The following is a 25,223-nucleotide window of genomic DNA, read 5'->3' on the forward strand; positions in this document are numbered from 1 at the left end:
AAACGACTGAAAAAAAGCAATATGAAGAATTCTGGTACAATTTGGATGATTATATAATACACAGCGGGAGCAAAAGTCTTTCGGTCGTTCGCAGATCGAGCAAAGAACTGGTGTTTAACTTCCAATCGGGTTCTTCGTTCTTTGTGACGTCAGCCGAGCGAGCACTGAAGGCGTGACCTTTTTTTTTTTTTCCCTTCGCTCCGGCGAGGACGAGAGATCCCGTCGATAAAATCGAAAAGGCGGCTGTAACTGAAACTTCAAAAGCCGGCTCGGAAATCAGACTTCTGGACGGACACCAGAGTGACGACTGCGAAACCACAATACAGTGAATAACAGAGGAAAAAGAAAAAAAGAAAGAAAAAAAAAAAAAGAACTTTTGTTGTAAGATAAAACATGTGTTGATTTGCCCAAAATATCCCGGGGTCCAATTACTCGGGCAGGGTAGTGCTGTGATGGATGGGGGGAGCGGGGGGACGCACCCCGCCTGGGGCAAAACAATGCGACGGCAACGGCGGGGTGGAAAGAAACCGACAAAAGGGGGGAAAACAAATGGGAATATTTTGTGTATTGTTTTGGAAATATCGATTCCGCCGTCGCGCCGAGTCACGCCAAGGGAATAATTGAAATTTTAATCGAGGCGGACAGTGGGACCGAGGAGCCGGGGTTAGGGCGTGTAAATAAACCCACTTAAAAAGAACGACGGCCGCGAAACCAGACACGAGGAATCCTACTTTGGCTGGAAACGAAGAGTAAACGTGTGTTCATTTCAGATCCCGTGTAAAAAAAAATGTCCCGTGATGGTGTGTGTGTTTCCGGGGCGACGCTTTTACCTCTCCTTCAGGATGAACAAAGCCCCCAACTGGACGAGAACAGTGGAGGCGAAGACCGCCAGGACCTCGAACCGCTCAAACCTGTGGAGAAGGAAGCAAAAAGAACACGTTACCGCGGCGTTACACCTCAGTGGTCTGAAAGCAGGTATCTAAAGATTTTTTGCCCGGCTTGCCGGCGGCCGCGGCGGGAGGGGGCAGATCGCCACAAAAGGCCCCTTCTGCCGGGTTCGACATTAGTGACGGACAGTTGGAGCGACATTTGACATTTGAGCCCCTCCACCCCCCTTTTTCCAGCGACGCAGGAGGGGAGGCGGCGGGCCGCGGATGCACTCGGGCGTGAGTCGATAAACAAAGGCCACCGGACGACGGCGCTCGGGCTGCGACGCAGCGTGAACATCTGCACCGTGACGGAAACCTAATCCGAGTGCCACGCAAGACGGCAAAGACACGCTAAAGATGTGTCCTGTTAGATGTTCTGGAGTGTGAAGGTGTGAGATATGATTAACTACGTAATTATAAATATCACTGGGGTCTAACTTCGTCCTGGCTGCTCCCTTAAGGGGTCGCCGCAGCAAACCTACTTCCTGGATGTAACCCACTTCCTGTTTGGCAGCTCCAACTTTACGCAGATCTTCACCATCCCTCCTCTGTCTGACTTATCACCAGAACATCTGAAGCACGCCCGGTGTCATCTGGTGATGACAGAGTGAATGGCCGTATGCATTTAATCTCTATAAACCCAAAAAGTAAATTTTACACACACCCATTCAGGGTGCTGGCCGGGAGCAAGCAATGCGACTGGAGCTGCTGCCGACCTTTGACCTCTCCCATTAGTTCAGAGGGTCGATCCTGTAAGTCTGTCCGGGATGAGCGGCTTTGCCTTGAGGCGAGCCGACGGCCGAGTTAAGAATCGACCACCGAGGAGCCGTTCGCCCATTAGCTGATTAACGACGCTGCGACGCGGCGCGCGCCACGGGGGGGGTCACATGCGCGTGCAAGTGCACATTTACAAGAAAAAGAAAACGGCGGCCCTAACTATAAGCTGATTCAGGCACACTCGGAGGGTGAAAGGTCGCTCCGACTACAGGCGGCGCCACATCGGCTGTGCACGCCGACCTTCTTCCGATCAAACGGTACATTCCTCCCTCGGGATGCGCGTCGGCCGCTCACGCTCACTTTTCCAGAACCTGAACTCACCAGTTGCACTGGATTACCACCTGTCGTGCGCACTAGTGCATTACAACTGGTGACAATAGTTTGATTGTGTGTCGATCGCATGAATGAACATATACAGTTTTCAGAAGTAACGGCCTGACGGCTACATGTGCACGCGCGTACGCACACACGTGCACACGCACGCAGATAATCGTGGCCAAGTGAAGCTGAAAAGCAGATTTCAGCTGGATCAGTACTCTCCCACACCTCGGGGTCAGAGGTCACCTGCCAGCCACAAAACACTGTTGGGCCAGTTTGCCGACACACACACACACACAAACACACACACATACTATGTGCCGTATGTGTATACATTGTATAGCAAGTGCAGTATATGCATGTGGTTGATTTGTGTGTGTGTGTGTGGTTCTATGCAGTTCAGCCAATCTGCACAACATGGATAATAAGCTTTTATGCAGCGCTACATCTGTGTTCGCTGTGTGTGTGTGCATGTGTGTGTGCAGGCGGAGACAGATGGCGCCCGGCCATGACAGGCTTAACCATACGTCGCCGCTAAAAGGTGCAATCTGGGCATATTACTGGCTACCTTTGGTTTAGTCAAGAGAAACTATTTATTTCATTGAAAGTAAACACCCGAAACACAAAACGATGAAGCGGCAGCTGCTTGAACGTGAAGAGCAGGACTCACCCGAAGGAGTAGATCTGGCCGGGCTTCTTCATGGTCACCCAGGAGCTGATGAGGCAGGTGATGAGGCTGCGGGGCGGGGAGGGGCGCCAGAGGTCGCCGCCACGCAGTCCGGGTCGGAGGGTGAGGGCGCGGCGGCGAGGAGAGGGAGGAGGTGGGGGGACAGATGGTGCACGACAGAGATAGCCAGGGTCAAAAGAAGTTCATTTCCCATTTCATTCATTTTGATCTCTGGGTTTATTTTTCATGAGAAGGACGTTTCCGTCAGAGCGGGGGGGGGGGGGGGGGGGGGGGGGGGGAGTCCGACGTGGTCGCGGCACTTTCCTAGCACGCCGCCAAGGACTCACCGATCAGAGCAAGGCTAAACGCTGGCGCTCGCATTGCCAGGATGGACTCGCTTTTTTGGTGTCACTGGACACACACACACACACACACACACACACACACACACACACATATATAGGACACACAGAGGAACCTTGAAACAGGAGCTGAACTGGTTCTGTGACTGATATCAGGACTCATTGCCTGTATGTTATATTGAAATGAATTGAGACTATTAAACCGTTCCAGCCCCGCGGGTTCTGCTACATGTTTTCATATGTGAAAATGTAATTAATAAACGACTAATAATGGATAAAAAAAAGAGAATTTTAGAAATGAATCGGTTGAATTTACCCTGAAGATGGGACAAAGGTGTCGGTGATGGCAGAGGAGTTTAGGGGGGTTTTTCATTTGGTGCTTTATACTTAACATACTACTTAACTTACTGGCTCCACATTTAACACTACCATTGTTACTAAATGTAGCATACACACTTTGCGACACTTTATTTCTAAACTTCATTCAATGACGGACTGAAGCCGCTCCTTATTTGAAAACCACTAAATCGCCCCTTATCGGCTTTGAACGACTCTTCCGACGCCTCGTCCGTTGACGTTCCCGGCGTCTGCTGCACCAAATCCCCGAAAAAGTCGCCTTCCCACAGAAGATGCTCTCCGTCAAGGTATCTCCATCTCTTCATGGACGAGTCCACAACACACACACCTCACTCACATTTTCCATTTCCGTCGGGCGACAAATCGCGCTCGCTCCTAACTCAGATCTCAGTTCGCAAAAAATCCAGAGCGACGGTTCGGATCTCGGAAAACACGTAAGTCGATGCACTCGGAAGCTAAGATTCCGCTGTATTGTTTACTATTGTTAACGTCCTGTCTGTTTGAAACCAGGATCGTCTTTCCTGACCAGCTCTGTTCACACACACACGAGGGGACGTCAGTTACACCTTGCAAAGACGTGGAGATGAACAACAACCGGACAAGAACCTTGTGTACAAGTAATAAGGTGATGATCTATGTCGAGTCAGTAAAAGGGTCCAAAGATTATTAGATCAACAAAATACCGTATTTTCACGACTATAAGGCGCACATAAAAGTCTTAGATTTTCTTCAGTCTTAGATTTTCTTCAAAATCTGCGGCGCGCCCTATAGTGCATGTGTGTGTGTTGTTGTTGTAAGGCGGACGTAGTAGAGAACATCATGAGAACGTTAAAGGGGGAAGTGTTGGGGTTGATTGTATTTAAAAGAAAGGGTATGTGCGTTATGCAGATCACAACCCTGAAAACATCGCCGACAAACACATCCAGCCACGTCACCAACATGGACGAGGTGCCGCTCACTGTCAACATCCTGGTAGGGGACCAGCATGGTACCGATACGCACAACGGGGTACGAAAAGTCTTCTTGGAGTCCACGGTTTCACTAAGAGTGGAAGGCAGCGCCGGGCGAGTTACACCACAATTTGCGAATAGATCGTAGACACTCGGGCTAACGTGTCTGCCGGCACTTTTGTTCGAGCTTTCGCAAAGGCCGGCATCATTTCTGAGGAGCCGCGCAGCACGGAAAGTGACTCTGACAGTGAACCCGGCATGTTTGATGGAGATTTAGCGCAGTTGTTCAAATCTGAAAATGAGGATGAGGACGTCCACGGGTTTGATTGATGGCGAATACCGGTAAAAAAATGTGAATACCAAACTCAGTTTAGCTCCCGCTCTGTTTTTAAATACCCACACTTGTATGCTTGTGTGTGTGTTGTTGTTGTAAGGCGGACATAGTAGAGGACACCATGAGAACGTTAATGGGGGAAGTGTGGGCGTGGATTGTATGTAAAACCCGCGCCTTATAATCAGGTGCGCCTTATATGTGTGTTAAATACAATAATGGCACACATAACTGAGACTGCGCCTTTTACAAGGGTGCGCCTTATGGCCGTGAAAATACGGTAATAAATTAGTCTTTTTCGCATAGAAGGAACTTTTTGAAGTTCCTAGAAGCTCATAGGAACTATCCCGACGCAGGGTCTTCTTACAGTTCCACTGGAACTCTTGACGTTGATACTTGGTGATTGGTGGCTCATAAGCCGTGCCAATTTGCAGGTACTTCTTGAGTACATAAAAATGATTGCGGTCACCGGTCGGCTGTTTTCTTGCGACAAAGTGGGCAGAACCAGTGAGAAAAGGAGCCACGGAGAGGTCCGAGCTCTTCTGGCCTGCAATGCCGCAGAGGGAGTTCCAGGGCTCGCGGAGGAACATCAAAAGTTTGGCAAAAATAAGTATGGACAAATCTAGACAAACCAGGAGATTGTGGAGAAGCAGTGAGACTATGGTGTGAGACTGAGACTGTGAGTCCCAAAAAAATGAAATAGTGTACATTTGTCTTTTTGCTAACGATGGGCGGGTACTAGAGCGGTATGTCAGCCGTGCTGAGTCATCGGGGAGGGGGACGGTCGAGTTTTCAGGACTCACCTGAAGAGGTCAAAGATGGTCAGGTAGGTGTAGGCCGTCAGGGCTGAGGACACAAAAAGAGCAGAGTTAAAATGCTGAAAAAGACCATGGATCGACAAAAGCTGGACAACCGGGCGCTGAACGTAAAGGAACATCCAGACCTGAGCAAACACCCCGCACACATTAGGATCATGTGACACCGCCTTGGGTCAGGCAGGGTCATGTTAGCCATAGCACCCCACAATGAGCTATGTTCAGAAAAAGCCAATGGACCTTCTGCTTTATGTCAAACCAGAAGGTTGATAGTGACTGAAACCTCAAATCTGCTTTTTGACAACAGATCCCAGCAACATGTCCCTTGAGCCAAAAAACTACAGTTAGTTGGTTCATTTGAAACCAAACCTGAGATCGTGTTTTGCCGTGGCTTGTGAACTTGCTAGGATTTGTTTACAATCTTCTTGATTTGAGACGCCATGTTGTCATTATACGTTGAAAAGAAAGAACAAACAATTTTACAGGCTCAATCATTTGTTTCACAAATAAAAGTACTGTACTTTAGAAACATTTTTTTCGACAAATAACTTCTGTACTGTCAAATAATAATTTTGATCATCAATGTGAACAGAAGGCTTCAAATTGCGGAGATTAGCACCGCCCACCGCGACCTTATTGCTGCTGCGAAACTTATTGCTGCTGTCGTCCTTATGTTTTTTCTTCCCTCTTCATGGAACGAACGGAAGATTCATTAATCCCGTAATGCCGACCTACAGCCGCATAGCTTTTACCTTCCCTTAGCATGTCCAGAAGTTTAACTTTATTTGCAATAGATAGCATCTTCCGCTGCCTTTTGGGCCCTGCCGCAGGTGCCTTTGTCGGTCCAGAGCATTTTGTCAACATTATGGGTTTTATAGAAACTCGAAATCGCAAGAGAATTTGCACGTACGTCATGTGAATTTGGCAAGCTGTTTTACGTACGTGTACATATAAAACTGCAACGTTATTGAAGCACAGGTAGAGAAGAAGCGGAGTGACTTTTTAGCCAATCAGAATGCAGAACACAATGCACGATGCAAATACGTGAAGTAGCGAAACCGTGAAAAGTAAACCGCGTTCTAGCGAGGGATCGCTGTACTGGACTAAATAAAAAAATGGCAGATTCGGTACAACTAGTAGAACATGATCTGACACTTGGACATTGCTGCTAGTTGTTAGCTTGTTGCTAACGAGGAGGTCGACCACGAGATGGCAACGAAAACTGCGTGTTTCGCAAGAACCCGCCAACCAGCAGGTAGACGCCGCAGTCAATCACCTGGACAACAGCCAGTTGGCGATTCAGTCGCCTGACGGGATAAAGGGTCACTTAGTCAGTCAGTGGGTCAATTAGTTCAGATAATCCCGGCGTGGCAGCGAGAGCCTCGCCGCTGACCAGCTAGCCTAGCTTAAGTTGTCCCCGTCTTTCTGTCCGTCTGAATCCTCCCGACCGGCCTCGTCTGCCTAACTGCCTGTCTTCCTTCCTGTCTGTCCGTCCTAATGCCACCGGCTTTCTGTAATCAGGCTCTGCCGCGGGGAATGAGGAGAGCGGATTAGAGCAGCTTTGTGCCGAGAGGAACATTTTGTTTCCCCACCGCCGGCGTCCATGTTGGCCAACCTGACGACGTGTAATCCTGACAAGAGGAGCCCGTGGCGAGACCCGGAGAGACAGACCCGACGGAGAGACGCCGGCTGACAGATCGGGAGGGAGGGAGGGAAAAGAAGGTTAAGAGGAGGGGATGGAGGCAGATGGACGGGCTAAGAGATGGAGGCGGACAGACAGGTTGACGGACATGGAGACAGACGGGCGGACGGAGGGAAAGTGAAAGGGAGTGAGAGACCGACCCTGGATGCGGTGAAAGTTTCCGACACTGAAAATCCAGCAAGTTTTTTTTTTTTTTTCCTCAGCACGAGCGTTCATTCTGATTCGCGGATGACGCCATGTTAAATTTTTTTATTTATTTTTTTAAATACAATCAATTACAACCACAGCTGACGCTCAAAATTGATCTGTTTATTGTAATCATGATTGGTACGAGAAAAAAAAAAAAGGGTTTTGCCAAGCGCAACCTGGCGCCACAGTGAACTCCCACTCCGAGAGCTGGGATCAGAGAAGTCCGACTTTGTTTTACTATATTCCGACTTGACCGGATTCCTGATTCGGTTTGCATTGCGGAGCCTGACGGTGGTCTGAATGTGCAAACTCAAAATTCTTTCATTCATCCATTCATGATCATTTCCTCTCTGCGGGTTGCGAGGAAATGCTGCAGCCTCAGAGACAAACAAACTCACTCCGACGAATCTCCTGCATGTTTTTGAAGGGTGGGGCGAAACCAAAGAACCCTGAGGAAACCCAGGCAAGATACAAACTCCTCACAAAAAGACCTCCTTGCAGAATCGACCAGTCGAAAGAAACACGCCGATTTGACGAGGTGACCGACGACCGATAAGACGGATTTATTCATTTCTCGCCTGAGCCGCTCATGGGGTCTGGTTCCTGACCATCTGCGACACTTTTTTAGTGTCCTCAGCCCTGTTTCTGCCGTCAGATATGCTGAATGTGTGGAAACGGGCCTCTGGTGCAGAGGGTTCTGGCCCGTCGGCACCCCGGCCAAATCGCTGCCGTTCATCCGCTGTGTCTGCAGTATCCTGTTCCTATTTGGATATGGGGGGGTCGGAGGGGGCTCGTCTCCCCGCGGGGATCGATGAGGTCCGATGTCGTCGTGTTGGGATTAAAAAAAAAACAGGAGACAATAAAAGCAATAATAATACAAATGCTGACATCATAGTGACCCTGAAACAGACCGGACCCAATCGATGCCCAGGCTGAAATTCTCCCCCTCTGCTCGGATAGGCTTACACGTATACGTGCAGGCGAGCACGCGTACACACACACACACACACACACACACACACACACACACACACACACACACACACACACACACACACACACACACACACACACACACACACACAGCGGTCCAATTCCTTTATAAATCTCCTGCTTACAAACACTGACACCCAGAGGACGTGCGGATGTGATACCAGAGCAACAAACAATAGCAGGTGAGTTATTATTCATGCTTGCGAAACACACACACACACACACACACACACACACACACACACACACACACACACACACACACGCACACTGTATAAAGAGATGCCTGCAGTAAAACAGCACACAGACACATTAATAAAAAAAACACACCTGAAGTTACCAATTACATGCAACTTAAATAATGCAAGGTCAAGAATAGGAAAAGACACACACACACACACACACACACACACACACACACATAATAACTGTACAAAGCGAGGACTGCCACAAAAACTCACACACCTATGCAGATTGAAAAGAAACACACCATAAGAACAATAGTTTTAACAGAGCGAATGATACGCAACTTAAATCATGCAAGGTCAAGAATAGGACACACACACACACACACACACACACACACACACACACACACACACCATGTCATGTTGCAACCCAAAGTGAAGATGCTGCATTTTCCTTTCACACCAAAAAGTAATGGCTCCTTCATACTTTTGCTGAGAGCGATGGCTGAAGGTGGGAGGGAACGAGCGAAGCCAAGGAAGGAGGGAGCAGACAGACGGATGAGAGGGGGAAATACGAGCGGCGGGATGAATATTTGATGAGGTCTGAGGACCGCGGAACGCCGGTTCGATGCGCGTTCTCGGGAAAAATGCTCACAGCGCCGACACCGGGGCCTAGAAAGCGCCCCTGCTAAGGACACGCTCTTCACAGGGATGCCGCCGTTCTCATCCCGCCACCATTTTTCATCAGATGGCGTTCCTGGCTTTTTCCTGCCTCGTCACCGGGGCGCCGACCGAGCCGTTCATGCTTGTTTAGGCATTTTTTGTACCGGAGGGGAGGCGGGGCTTAGCCTGGACCTGCCAATCACAGGCCACATAGCAGCGGGGCGGCGGGTTTGAATCATCACACCATCCACAACCTCTGGGAGAAGGCGGCTCCTCGCCAGTGGGCATCAAAAGCCCCGGCCCCTTTTAATCAGTGCTGGATATGAACTCCCACATAAAAAAAAAAAAAAAAAAAACATTAAAATGACATAAAATTCCACGCCATGACACAAATAGCGGCGTTTGAGGTTTTAGATGATGGACGGCGAGCGCTCGCCATGACAGAACGACCGGGCGGACGATCGACCCGCTGGAGAGCCACAGTTCCCCTGACTTACATCATCACCTTATGGATTTGTGTACAAGTAATTTCAGGAGGACGACTAATTTGATTCTGTTTATTCCGCATGGGGTTACGGCAAACACACACACACACACACACACACACACACACACATTTATAATCGTGACTTAGATGTGCTAACCGCAGCAAATAGCAGCTTAGTGTCACCGGTTCCGGAAAACAGTAAAGTGAGACCGAGAGCGAAAACACAAAGCAACACACACACCAACACACACACACACACACACAGAGGGTCATAGTGTCAGGTCAGCATGTGTGTGCTGCAGATGTAAACTAAAAGCTTCTATCGAACACTTCAACTGCTGCGGTGAGGCGATCCCAGGGGGGAGGAGGAGGAGAAACAGACGGACGGAGGAAGAGAAAGATGGAAGACTGAGTGATAGAAGAGGAGGCAGCTTAGATTCCTGCCCCGCGCTGACACTGCCGAGAGGGAAACGTGAGAGCGCACCTGAGGCCGACACACACACACACACACACACACTTGTTGTTTGCGTGTCGGATAGAAGGTGAAGATCAGAACCCGAGAGGAGACTCTCCACCAGCAGCTCAGTCTTCAGATGAAGGAAGCCTGATGTTCCCACATGTTCCTTCAGGAGCTTCCTGACGTTCCAATGAAGTCCCCCAAACTACGACGCGCCTCCACATTTTGATTTTTTTTTCCCATTCTGGCAGCGTAATCATGACGTGTACATGCATAGAACATGTCATTCTATTCCACCTCTTTGCAGTCTGTTCCTTTTCTGAAACCCTTCCCTCAAAACAAAAAAATAAAAAAATCCTGCGCACGGCCCTGTCAAATAACACGGAATAATGGGGAAAAGATTAGGTGAGAGAAAAATAGATTCAAAACGCAGGGTATTTAATCTGGTAGGTGAATTTAACTTGTTAGGTGTTGGTGCTAGTTGGGTTTCATAGCCTGCTTGCTTCTGGTTTTCACAGTGAATTTGATCAGAGAGAGCTGCAAACAGTTGTGTTTAGGGTAATTTAAGATAAAATAAGAAGATAAGATAAGAACAACTTTATTAATCCCGAAGGAAATTGTTGTGCCAGAGTTACAGAAAATATAACAGCAATAAATAATAAAAAGAAAAAGGCAGAATTAGAAATAAAAATAAACGATAAACTATAAAGTGTCTCAGTGAAACTATAAAGTGTCTTAGTAAACAAGTGGTAAAACTATAAGTGTCTTAGTAACAAGTGAGGTAAGGAGTGCACAATAGTACGATAAAAGGAAAAATTGTAGAAAAAATTAGTTAAATTGTAGAAAAATTTAGTTATTATTATATTATCTATTTAGTTATTATTTATTTCATAAATACTGTTATGTATTTCATTCATAATGTTATTATTATTATGTTGTTTCGTTCATAATGTTATTACTTATTTTCTGATTTTTTTTTCCTGTCAAGATCCCAGAAAGGCGTAATTTTTTGTTATGTTTGGCTTTCTGGAAAACAATAAATGTTTACGTTCAGACAACTCCGGGATCGTCACGCTTTTTGTTCCAAAGCGGCTCGGCGCCCCGTCAGAGAAGGGAAAAGTTATTTGGCCTTCGCAGGAAAAAGTTTGGGGAACCCTGCTCTAAGTAAGAATAAGAATAAGAATAAGAACAACTTTATTTATTTCGAAGGAAACTGCTGAGTGGTTTCCAGGGTCACTCTGTCTGGGGTGTCGCGCAGTATTTCTGATGTAGCTCTAAGATTCCTCTGCTGGTTGTTGATGAAGTAAGAAAACTCCTCAGACGCAAGACCGGGTAATCGGTACAGGTAGCGATCAATGATCAATCAGTGATCACAAAGGCTGCGATCAGTGGTGATGGTTATGATTGGTAATCATACAGGCCACGATCAGTGATCTGGACTGGTTTTGATCAGATATCAGATTCATTCTGGTCCTGATCAGAGATCAAACTGATTGATGATCGGACAGGATCGAGTCCTATTCAGTACTGGAACTCATGGATTACATAAATGTGATCAATGATCAATCAGTGATCACAAAGGCTGTGATCAGTGGTGATGGTTATGATTGGTAATCATACAGGCCACGATCAGTGATCTGGACTGGTTCTGATCGCTGATTGGGCTGGTCCTGACCAGATATTGGATTCGTTCTGGTCCTGATCAGTGATCAAACTGATTGATGATCGGACAGGATCGAGTCATATTCAGTAATCGAACTCATGGATTACATAAATGTCATGCAGCAGCTCCAGCACCTTCAAAATCCAACATGTGGAATCTTATTGAGAGCAGAGGACAGACATGTTTGCAGGAGTATGTGCACACTTGCCACACTCACACACACACACACACACACACACACACACACACACGGAGAGAGCTTGTAATCCTCAGATATGACAAGCAGCTTCTGTCGATAAGAAACCGTACCGTCCATTTGTGAGGTAAAACAGCCTCTCCTTCCTCCACGTGGGATTTGAGGGGCAGCTGGCAGACATGTTAACCCCCTCCCCCCTCCCTCGTGTACCCCCACACACACTCTCTCTCTTACACACACACACACACCGCCCTCCCCGATTCTATAATAGCGAGCACCTTCAATAATGTGAGCGTAATTTGTAGCATCAAGTGATCGTGTGCAACTGGGTCAAGACGCTGCTTTTGATTTTCACATTTTAAGTAAACAGACGGCGGATGAACGAGTGAGTTTGTTTATTTTCAGCGGAGAAAAGTGCAACGGGGGGAGGGAAGGGGAGGGAAGGTCCCAGAGGAGGGGCAGATTCACAGAGTGTTTATGCGATCGACTCGCTGAGAGCAAAGCAGATGTGGTGGCTGTTTGGGGAGCAAGAGGAGCTGATCGCTCGCACACACACACACACACACACACACACACACACACACACACACACACACACACACACACACACACACACACACACACACACACACACACACACACACACACACACACACACACACACACACACACACACACACACACACACACACACACACACACAGCATCCTCTCGCTCTAAAATGAGATGAAAAACAAAATTCAACATTTTATCCTGGATGGCTACTTTATTTATTATTATTTATGATAATTAATCATTATAGAAATATTAATAATATTATATTTAACTATAGTAAAAAATAAATAATAATGAAAATGTTCCTCATAGTAAAAGGCTCAGTGTGTAAACATCCTGCATATTGTATTGTTCTCCTCAACGTATCCATAAAGATATCCGCTCACGCCTGATTTTATTGGACTTGGCTCCGTTCAGTAACTCATGAAAATGAATCCTCCGTCTCAGATATAGTCTCCTGAGTAAATGCACATGCACACGTGTGCGCACACACACACACACACACACATACATACGTACAGACACACACACAAACATTTGCAGACAGTCATTATGAGTGTGTGTTGGCTGCACTGAAGGCCCCCGTGGGATGAACCGCTTCACCAGCTGTGTTCTGACACACGGGAACACTGAGGGCCTGGGGACAGTACACACACACACACACACACACACACACACACACACACACACACACACACACACACACACACACACACACACACACACACACACACACACACAGACGTTGAATGAGCTAAGAGGAGAAACAAACACCAATGGGTGGACGCACAAAAATACAACAATTGGTTCATTCTGTTCTCTCCGACATTCAAGCATGCGTACGTACGTGTGTGTGTGTGTTTGTGTGTTCTAATCTCATGTCATGGTGACGTGCCTCCCCGTCCGCTTGGATATAAAACATTTCTAATCCCGCTGATTCAAAAATTTTCCATCTGATCTCACCGCTTCTGTGAACGACGTGGACTATATAAGGGAGAAACGGGGAGTGATTTCTTTTTAATCCTCCGCAAAGGTCCCACACACTCCCATCACTGCTTTGGCGTCTGCAGAGAAAGACGTGGAAGAGGAGGAGGTGTGTTTATTCATCTGTGGAACAGACACTTGACCTGGTTTTCATTGTGCCGCTCTGGGCCAAAAAAAAAAAAAAAAAAAAAAAAAAAACAGCTGGAGACGCAAATAACTGCACGTAAACACACACACACACACACACACAGGGAAACTGAGTCATCCACGGAGTCACACGTGCGCGTCACCTGTCATACAAACACAGACAGATGATACAGCAGAGCGCTACAGCTGCGCCGCCGCCATCATTTTGACGGCGCGGCGAGCGATCAATGGATCGGCCCTTGATCGGCTGAAGCTGCTCCTTCTTGCTTTTGAAAATAATCAAAGAGTATTTAATTAAAATGTGTTTTATTTTTGTTTGTCCAATTTTTAAATGTCATTTTAACATCGGAAGATTATGGCGCTCTTGTAACAACTGAGTAAAATGTGTTTTTGTCGCTCTGCACGCGCCGTTGGACAGCACACAGAGAGGACGGCATTTCTGGTTTGCTGCCGGTGGATAATTTAACTTCGTCTTTTTTTCATAAATACAAGAAGGACTCAAATAGACATTGAGTATTTTGAGTATTTCTCTTAAAGGTAACCTTCAACCAAACGTCTTATTTTTGGAGTTCAAAATGTTTTGTTGCATGCAGAAATGTAATTTTGTTTTCTCTGCAGTTGCGAATGCAACACATTTTGTTTATATATTCAAAGTGTTTATTTTCACATGGACAGTGTAGAAACAGGGTTTCCCTGTATAGTGAAATTCCTACTTTACCGTCCGCAGTGCATTTGGATAAATAGTATAAAGTAAAAAATATATATATAACGTTATATGCTGTGTTAATTCAAAAGGGTTGTGAGGCCCCTGTGTTTTCTTTTCTGTGGGGAAACGGGTCCAAAAGGTTGCCGACCCGTGGCCACGGCAAACTGAGGGGGGTTCGGCCACGTGGCGCGAACGCCAGCTAACCCACGTCTGGGTTTTTACCTCAGCAGCAACCTACGGCCTTGATTTCTATCAGTCGCCATAGAAACCAGACTTGTTTAGTTTCCTGTTAGCAACTATACCGCGGCAGGGCTCCGTCGGCCCACTGGTCGGGTTGTCGATAGGCAAAATCGGAGAGTTTCTGTTTACTTCGACAATCACTACAGAAATGTGTGTGTGTGTGTCATGTTTTAGGGTGGAAAAGAAAGTGGTTGTGAATGGAGGTGTGTGGAAGTGTGTGTGTGTGTGCGGGTCAGGGTGAGTGAGGGACAGACAGACAGAGGTGAGAGACAGGAGACGGAGAGGTGTGTTACGGCAAACGACAGAGCTGAGGTGTGTGTCAGGGAGAAGGGGGGGTGTCTGCGTGAGGGAAACACTGACGGACAGACGGACGGGTGGATGGATGGATGGACATAAGTACGCCTAAACTGGCCTCTGTGTGTGTGTGTGTGTGTGTGTGTGTGTGTGTGTGTGTGTGTTTGTCAGGCGAGACAAAAAGCTGATGTCCTGTAAAAAGCTGAAAGCTGATCCAGTTGTCCACTGCACAATTTGATACGGAGGGACGAAGGCCCCACCACACACACACACACACACACACACACACACACACACACACACACACACACACACACACACACACACACACACTTCTGTAGAATCATCATCGGATTCTGTTTCAGCAACAACGCAGCATCAAGTCTGCTTTAACAGCACTTCAACCACAAACACACACAAACACACTGCTGTGAGTCACAGCGGTAACAATGCGTTTACAATGGAAAGCGGGTAGTTTAAAGAGCAACACACACACACACACACACACACACACACACACACACACACACACAGAGTCTGCGAGACCTTGGTGTGTCAGTCAAAGAGCAGCTGAGGCCTTCGAGGGCTCCGTCAGTGGTGGGAAAAAAAAAAGAAAGCCTTGTCGGTGTAGACGGAGATCTTGTTTTACAAAACCTGGATTTAACTTTGCATGGAAAGACTATTTTCTAACACACACCAAGCACATGCTCACACACACACAAAACAGAGGGAATTTCCGAGTTCCACCTGCTGCAATTGTAACGCCTTTTTCACCAAGGCCGCACCAAATGGTATACCTCAGCAAAATGAGTCTGGATTCACCCCCCCCCCCCCCCACACACACACACACAGGGGCTTCTATGTTAAATAACCGCTAAACCCGCCAGTGTGAGAGGACGTGGATGGACGGACCACCGCGTTATCAGTTTGCTCGTGCCGGCGGCCATGTTTGCCCTCTTCTATTTTAAGGGGACTCTTAAAGGGGATGATATCAGCGATGAAACCCCCAAGGGCTTGGGACACACACAAACATTTTTCAAAAACACACCGCCAGGGTTAGCTTAAGGAGAGGGGGAAGCGCACACACCTCGATGGCGGCGAGAAGAAAATGAGGTCAAATACCAAAGTGGCTGCGGACGAATGAGGAATTGTACTTCAGAACTGCTGAGCTGATTTTGTCTGATGACGGAACGTGAAGTGAATTTATTTGCCGACCCGGCAGCTAAAGGTCGGACCGATGTGCGGGTGCGTCCCCCTGACTTCCTGTTGCTTCACCCAAGTTCGGTGACATCCTGGAAGGACGGGCCTCGGCTGCCGGCGCCATGCCGGAGAGAGGGCGGGGACGTACGCGGCAACGGCGCTCTGGACCTGCGTTCTCTTTAAGTGACGTTTCCCCCCCCACACACACACACACACATGCACGGACGAACACGCTCACACGCAGGAAATGAGATCAGGAACAGCCGTCTGATTATCTCTGTCAGCACATTCACATGTCAAACCAAGGGTAAAGAGCCCCGACGCACCCGGCCATGCAGGCATGGAGTCTATACCGCCTTGTGTGCAGGCATGCATGCATGCATGCATACATTCCTATGTGAGTGTGTGTTTGTGTGTGTGGGGGGGCTGAAATAAGGCTGGCAGCCAAGGGAAGGGTATAGGAGCAGATTGCGCTGTACGAGTGTGTGTGTGTGTGTGTTGTGGTATGTGTATTTGTACTGTTAAGCTGTTAGTCATGAGTTAATGGGGCCAGGGAGGAACTGTGTGTGTGTGTGTGTGTGTGTGTGTCATGTAGGCAGTATGTACAGCACATACGAGGCTGCTGCTCTAGAACATGGTATTAGACTTACAGAGAGGTCATTGGAAATGTGTGTGTGTGTATGTACAGGCTTATGCTTCGCAGGAATGTCCGTATTTTATCCCCTAAAAAGTAAGAAGCTAAAAAGCAGCAGACATTATCAACAAATAAACAAGAAATAGCTGCCAGAGTTAATCTCCCGGAGGAGAACATCGGAGAATCTACGATCAGGTTGTAATATTCCGAAGAAAAACCCGACCTCTGACACTCTGAAAAAAATCGATTCTTCATGACGAAATGATCGTCCGACAGTGACCTTTGACCCCGCTGCCTCGGTCTGGGTGGCTTGGAAATGACAGGAAGTCGTGTACAGCGTGCAACCGGGCCGTCACCCACGGTTACTGTCAGTGCTTGGGAGCACTGGGAAGGGTGGGGGCGCACCACACACACACACACACACACACACACACACACACACACACACACACACACACACACACACACGCGTCATGGGGTATCAAAGGCCAAAAATATGGACGCAACTGGTTTAAAAATTTTGAGTTTTTTTGAATGAGTGAATGAATGAATGTCCCTGCAAACGTTGCAAAATACACTGTGCACGTGTGTGTGTGTGTGTGTGTGTGTGTGTGTGTGTGTGTGTGTTTGCACCACGCATTGAGGTGGAAGACAAACACTGAATGCTCCACATGATCGGGATCCTTAGCCAACAGCTAAAGACGTGAGGAGATCTCATTGGTCCTGACAGAGGAACGACATGCACGCACACATGCACACGCACACACACACACATACACACACACACACACGCATAAACGCTCACACTGCCAGTGTTTTGCTGGCTGAAGGTGAATGAGAGCAAACCCCAGCCCGTGCGGCGGCAGAGCGGAGACACCTGGGGGTTTGACAGACAGCTCCTCTTGCCACCAACTAAAACAAGAGCAGTCCCCCCCACTCTCAGATCATGTAGGTCGAAGTGTGTGTGTCTGTGTGTGCGTGTGTGTGTGTGCTTGCGGGGGAGGGGTTCCGAGTCGGAGATGCCCAGCTTCCCGTGGGAGGAGACTCAGAATGATGGTCTCGGGGCCTCCTCCTCCCTCGTCCAGACTCCAGAGCGTCTGGAGATCCTGGTCGCTTCTTCGACCGGACGACCCTCAGGCGTCCCGCTGACCTCTGACCCCGACCTTCCCCTCCCCGACCTCACAATGTGACGGGATTGACAGGCGGTGCCCGCTATGGTTTTCTGGAAACGGTATAAACCGAAAAGTTTAACGTTTGTGCGCCAGGCAGGTCGGAGGGATGGCGGTTGGCGCTCGGCTCCCGGGGGCCGCCGTCTGCCTCGGCTCTCCTCTACGACGCTGGGTATCGACGGCGGTGTCGCGTTGCCCCTCCTCCCCCCGCGGCCGCTCGATAGCTCTCTGTCCCGGCTTCCTGTGCGCCTCGACACCGGACGCCGCGGGGCCGGGCTGGGCTGCAAGCGTGTCTTTTCCGCCGCAGTGCGAGTTTGATCCGGGGTAAGGTTGCACGTCGGTCGTTTCGTGGCGGTGTTTTTCTTTTTTTTTGTCCTCCCAGTGATGGAACCCCAAATTCAACGATGATTTGACAGGACAACCCCCCCCCCCCCCGCTTTAAGACATATCGTCTTTAAGCGAACATGGCGCTCTGCACTGCCCTCTACTGGACGTGTTGCTGCGCCGCCGTGGCCACCTTAACAAGCGCCCCTGTTGGAAAATGTGGGCGGGGTTTGGTTGTCTTGGAAACCCATATTCCATGCGCTTCTTTACTTTTGGAACTCCTTCGTTCGCTGGCGTCAGCACGCTACGTCACTCACACGCTTCCCACGAGCACAAAGTTTAACCCGCTCACCCCACCTTAATCCAGATTATCTAGACCCCCCTTTGTCGCGGGTCAAACAGAGAGTGAACGGCGCCGAAATAACAGTGATCCCGACGTGGAGCGGGAGTGAGATCGCGAAAAAAAACCCAGACGGAGGGGGGCAGATGCTGTGACGGGCGCTCTTTGACATACCCTTTAAAGAGCCTTATTTCGACTCAGGTCACACATACACACACACACCCCCACCCCCCACCCACACACACACACAGCGACAGGATCAGTCTGGGACCCCTGCGGTGAGAAGACACTGCTAACACACCTCCTAAAGATGCTAGTGCTGTTTGTGAACCTCCTGCCGCACGTGCACAAGCAAGTGTGTGTGTGTGTGTGTGTCTGTCAATCCCTGTTTGCTGTGTGTGGACAGGTATCTCCACCTGTTAGCATCTCGTGTGTGTGTGTGTGCATGCATGCGGCCCCCTCCATGTAGATCTGCGTGAGTGTGTGTGCATGTGTCCACTCGCATGGGTGTCTGTCTGCAGCTCGTGTCACTGTGTGTGTGCGTATGTGTGTGTGTGTGCGCGCGCACACTTACCCATGCTGTTGGTGGAGCTGCACCACATCAGCAGGCAGCCGGTGCACAGCAGGTTGAGCGTCCCAAACAGCAGGATCCTCCACGACTGAAAAATGACAAACACACTCCTTTGAGTGGACGGGGACACACAGAAAGCCTGTTGTCATGGAGACGAGCGGGGACACGAGGCGCTCCAGGGCCATCACAAAACAAATGAAGAAATAGCATCCAGATTCTCCAGAGGTCCCAAATCCTACGGACCCCCTGGGCTGGGGTTGAATGGTACAATCCGTTGAGAAGGTACGCAACGGTGTTCTGACCATCTCTTCTTTCATTCATTCATTCATTCATTCATTCATTCATCCAACATCTACAGCCTTATCCTGCCCTCCCTGCAAAACCAATCCCAGCTGACATCGCGACAAGACGCAGGGTTTAGCCTGGACGGGTCAATCACAGAGCCCCAAACACAGACGTACGTGCATTTCCATGTCAAATATGAAGATAAAACCTACATTCACACCTAAACAGTTCGTGCAGTTTTTGGATTGGGGAAAACCCCTGTCCAAAAACACTCAGTGGGGTTGGTGTTAGCTAATTAATGCTAATTTTAATGCTGATAAGCTAAGGCTCTGCGGTAATCCTGCAATAACGCGGCGTTCATCTTCAAAAGGTCATTCACTGCATCTGTTCATTTCCTGTTACATGAAAGAGAATATCAGGAGTAATTATGGGATGACTCTTTCGGAACAAACAGCCCCAGAGCAGCGAGTCCGGTTCTGTTGTTGTGTTAAAAAACGAAAAACAGAATTTGCGGCGGATTAGACAACTGGGGATTGGATTAATTCACGTTTCAAGCCGCAGCTGTTTTACACGCCGTCCCTCGGCGAACGACACGACGCGCCGAGGGCCTCTGATCTCTAACTCGCCAACAAAACAACGCGTGCAATGCTCCACCAGTGTGCGTGTGTGTGTGTTTGGCATTAAAATGGAATTTCCATTTTCCGGAGGAATCCAGTTTAATTTCAAACTAGAATGACCTACGGCTCCGGTGCACTTGGTCCTAAGCCTGCCATAATGCAGCTGTTACTACGGTTACGGGGTGTTTGCAGCGTTGTCCCGTTCGCAACATGAAACACGTCGACGAGGAGAACACTCCTTCCTCCAAGTCATCATATTCGCCTCCTTGTCTCTCTGTGAACAGAATAGACGTCATCAGTGTTCGGCCCTGCCGGCCCCGGGTTCACTTGAGGTGGACGGACATTTAAGGTTTCCTTCTCGTGACGAGCCGAGTTCTGACTCTTTGCCACCGGGCAGGACAACCCTTCGAGTTTCGGGAGGGGGTTGGACTAATAAAACCCGTAGCCAAACCGCGTCTGTAGATCGTTGGTGGTTTTTCTTTTCATTCCCTGCAGGCGAAAGACAAACTGGCTCAAAAGATGAGGTGCGACCAGACCCCCCCCCGAAAAGCCACTGCGTTTCTCTTTGTGCTGTTCTGTTTTTGATCTAGCAAATGCTTCACTTTACTTTCTAATCTGGCCAACAAATGACATAAAATAGCAGGTTGTTACTGAAGACAGTTCTAGGTGTAAATAACCACCTGAAATGTTTTATTATTTTAGGTAAGTTGTTTGATTGTGTTTTCCGAATTTGATATTTTATTTTGGTGAGAGGATTCTATTTTCTTACTTCCGCCGGAAAAACGGTTGTATTGCGAGAGCGCTTACTAGAGAAAGTCACGTCATCCTCTATTTGAAGTTTTATTTTTCTACTTTTGATATGAGCCCGTAATAGGGCACAAGCTCTTACGGTGGTTGTCGTTTTTTACGTTTTGTTTTCAATGGTTGCAAAATAAAACTATAAACTACACCAGCAGTCAAGATCAGTGCCGCCAAAAAAATTACAGGGATCATTACAGTAAGAGCTTGTGCCCTATTACAGGTTCATGTCAAAAGTAGAAAAATAAAACTTCAAACAGAGGATGACGTGACTTTTTCTAGTAAGCGCTCTCGCAATACAACCGTTTTTCCGGCGGAAGTAAGAAAATAAAATCCTCTTACCGAAATAAAATATCAAATTCGGAAAACACAATCAAACAACTTACCTAAAATAATAAAACATTTCAGGTGGCTATTTACACTAGGGCTTGTCCAGCTCAAACCAAAAGGAGAAAAGGAAGACAACATCCACAACACAGAGGTGGAAACCGCCACAACATCCATGTTCTGCAAGGTGGGAAGAATTACAGACGATCAGAAGGGTTGAAGCGTTTCTATCGTCTCCCTGCGAAGTTTCACTGCGTTCCTAAGCGATCCGAAAAACACCCTGCCTCGGAGTGGGAGCTGAAATGGGTCTAGGAGCTGGGGGTCCACGGTCTCTGGTTCCTATGTTGCTTTAACCCAGCAAGGAACAGACTAATTCCTGGAAAGTTCTGGAGGTTCGAAATTAGAATCAGGGTGAGGATTTTAGAATGTTCATACGTGGGGCCGGCGTTTTGTTATTCCTCCGAACAGGCCAGGTCCAAACATAATCACCAAAAACAATTTGCCGTTTTTGGTGGCTGTCCCTTCAACGGCTGTCCCTTCTGCAACACCACCAGGGGGCATCTAGCTCCGCCCGACAGGTCTACGACAGTAAGATACAGTATAAGGAGTCGTTTCAGGCTTCATACGCCCCCTGCTGGACATTCAATTCAGCGCCGTTTTCAACCTGTGGGGGGATTGACAAGGAAAAAAAAACATAAACATTCCCTCTGAGCAGAGTGTGTGTACTTCAGTGTGTGACAGAAGGAACAGGAACAAGAAATGGAACAAGGGAAGGAGAGTGTGTGTGTATGTGTGTGTGTGTGTGTGTGTGTACCCTGGCCTGTCACATCGTGTTGGAGTCATATGCCGTGGTGGGGAATGCCGAGTGCTGTGAAATCTACAATTACTGTGGTGTGCTGTGTTATGACAGCGCTGGGGCGTCTGGTGACAGCACTAGCCAGCGACAGGCAAGGGAGATCCACTGTGTGTGTGAGTGTGTGTGTGTGTGCGCACACGCATGCATGTTTCTGTGTGCAAACAGAGACAGCACTCGGACCAAAACATCCGCCCCCCCCAACCCTCCCTTTGCGCCACAGCGCCTGGAGGGGACTGAAACTCCTGATTCTTGGCCCTCTGCTGCCCTCGACCGGTCGTCCGCGGCATCGCACCTTTACGCATCGAGGTTGCCGGTGTCGGGGGCCAGTAGCCCCCGGGAGGCGGCTCGGTCACCAGGTATGGGATTGCGAGCAGCCCCCCCCTTCCTCCTCCAGCAGAAGGCCCGCCTTGGCACGTCCAGTGCCACATCATCAGCCGGCGCCGGTGCTGAGCACAGACGTGACTCATGTTAAAACAGAGGGTATTTGGGGTCGGGTACGCTGGACTGACGAAAAAAAACAAAAAACTTTTTTGGGTCGGGAAGGGCCAAAAATGTAGGATCTTCCAGCATTAACCCTATTCAGGGAGGGGATTAGCGCCTGGCGTCTGTCAGGGCAGCAGCTGAGACATCTATTAGCCAATCAGATAAGAACCGTGGATCGTCCTGCGTCCTCTTCCCACTGTCCAAAATAACAAAATGGGTCTATTTCCATGAGTGAGAGTGCGACTGGATGGATGGATCCGAATGGGAACCTGTGATTGGCAGCTGACCCGTCCAGGTTAAACCCAGCCTCCCGCCCAACCCCACCTCACAGTTCGACCCCAAATGGAAGGAAGAAATTAGGTAATGATTCAAGTTATAATAATGATAAAAATGTATACATAATCAAAAATGAAATCGCCTTAAAGTGTGCAAGAGAAAAAAAAAAGATCTATACTATCATATAAAATTAAAGTCATATGGATCATTGGGCTGGACTCAAACGGCGGAGCTATCTATACTGATTGACAGGCGTTTGGAAAACTCGTACGTGCCGACCTCCGTTTCACCCCGGCAGGTGAGCGGCCCGACGCTGCCCGCCTGCGGCCCCGCTTACTTTCACCCATCGGAGCTATGTTTGCTCGCTAAGCTGCATGCAACACCGTGTAATCCAATCCATGGCTCAATGGTGAAGGAAGACCCCCTGCTAGTTTGGTCATCAAAGTGGATTATGGAGCAACAACACACACACACACACACACACACATACATACATACACTTACACACACATACACACACACACACCGCCTGGGGTTCCAGTCATGATCAGGCCTCCTTTGGTTTCTGTGTCACTTCTACACCCTGGTAGTTTCCGGGTTTTTGACCCCACATCTGTCCCGGGTCCGAGTCTCTCCACCGACCAAAAATCTAGATCACGTGTGTCAAACTTGATGCCTGCACGCCAAATGTGGCCCACGAGAACATCTTAAATGGTCTGACTGTCTAAAAAAAATAAGGAAGTAAAACACGTGTATTGACCATAAGCCGCATTTCCCACAATTCATGGAGATCATGTTACCCTCAAAGTGATGGCAACCCCTCATTAAATCACAGTGTAGCCACATCAGTGTAATTTTTAACAAGCAGAAATGTGAAATACAAGATCTCTAAATGTCCAAGGAGAGAAAAGTGGTCCAAATGGAAGGCCGTTTCAAGAAAAATGTAACATATGTAAAATTTTAGATTTGAATGACTAATAAATCCCGGCATGTATTTGTATATGAAACACTCATGGCTGCTGTGAAAAGCGGCCACCTGTGAGACCAAAGCGGCGCCGTGGCAGGAGATAAACCAGACCGGGGTTCGGACCACGGTCACATTTGGGTCAGATTTAATCGAAGGTTGTAAAGCAATGACAGCCTTATCTTAGTTAGTTGGTTTGCGATTTGGTGACATTTTAAAGACGCGCCAATTGGAAGACGCGCGGCGAAATGAATCCGATAAAACGGAGATAATCCGGCATCTGATTTGGCACCCAAACATTAACAGATGCAAACAAAACACAACCAGTAAATAAAAGGATGTCATGCAGAGTCGGGATTATAGTTCCACAGCAAACCCAACAATCTATTGAAGGTTTAAATCATTGTGATCTTCTTATTTGCCAGTCTGGAGCTGTTTGGGGAACTTAAAAACTGCATGTTGAGCGTCAATGCGTGTGTATGTGTGCGTGTGTGTGTGTGTGTGTACTGTAACTTCCTGATGAGATCAAATGTACTGGCAATCATCGTATCGTCAGCCATCTTTAAAAGGATTTCCCTGACTGTCTAGAAATAGTAGCTTAGAAAAGGAATAGGGTTTCTTGCAATGAAGACTAATTTCACTTCTTTATGAAATAAGTGGGTGAAGAGCAGGAAAATTAGAAAAACTAGTTATGTTACGTCATGATGGCAGGGATTTCAAAATAAAATCAGATGTCGTATATAAATTGTAAAACCCGCACACTGGAATTTCACATGCACGTCTACAATCAGCGACAGCCAATTGCTTATAATATAATCGACGCATCAGTAGAGCTCAATGCAGGGTGACACTCTGCGGGAGGTGGAACATCTTAGCGCAGGTCAGGGTCGAACCTCACGCCAGAGGGGAAGATTAGTGAAGATTAAATGCTGCAGTTAAAGGTGAATGACGAAACGGGGTGTCTGCGGGTGAAAGTGGGGCGACGGTAAATGGGGAGGGGCTGACTTCGACCCCCTCCCCCCTCTTTCACAGGAACGCGGTGATCTACTGGGAAAACAAGATTACCGCGAATGTTTTGGGTCCGGCTGTTTATGAGACAAATAATCTAACCAGCTTAGATTATAATGAGATTGTGAGGAGTGTGCTCTCGTCAATGACTGCCGTGTGTTTGGTTGTGTGTGTGTGTGTGTGTGTTTGGGGGGGGTCAACAGCAGGTTACAAGGTACAAGGAAAACAATCAGGATCGCTACATATATAAAACACCCACACAGACACTTACCCGCCTATCTGATGCCACCAGTCTGAATTCCTGCAGAAGCTTGCCAAAGACAGATCTGTGAGTCTTCCTGAAGGGATGAATGGTTCCCTGCAAAATAATGTTTTAAATGTTTTATTTAAAAACATGAGAG

General features: G+C 48.1%; 1 protein-coding gene across 1 annotated transcript in view; it reads right to left on the minus strand.

Moving 5' to 3' along the window:
• The window catches only part of slc30a6 (solute carrier family 30 member 6), a 46,446-nt gene that overhangs the window by 19,183 nt on the left and 2,040 nt on the right, over positions 1-25,223 (minus strand). The window contains exons 3-7 of the mRNA XM_086174724.1: positions 25,094-25,180; positions 19,212-19,296; positions 5,495-5,537; positions 2,695-2,760; positions 831-911 (exon numbers count right to left, since the gene is read on the minus strand). Of these exons, the coding sequence (XP_086030850.1) occupies positions 831-911; positions 2,695-2,760; positions 5,495-5,537; positions 19,212-19,296; positions 25,094-25,180 (362 nt within the window). The remainder of the gene's footprint in view (positions 1-830; positions 912-2,694; positions 2,761-5,494; positions 5,538-19,211; positions 19,297-25,093; positions 25,181-25,223) is intronic.

This window comes from Fistularia commersonii, chromosome 2, assembly GCF_037954325.1.
Source record: "Fistularia commersonii isolate RoL2024-O1a breed Wild chromosome 2, RoL_Fcom_v1.0, whole genome shotgun sequence".
Taxonomy (NCBI): domain Eukaryota; kingdom Metazoa; phylum Chordata; class Actinopteri; order Syngnathiformes; family Fistulariidae; genus Fistularia; species Fistularia commersonii.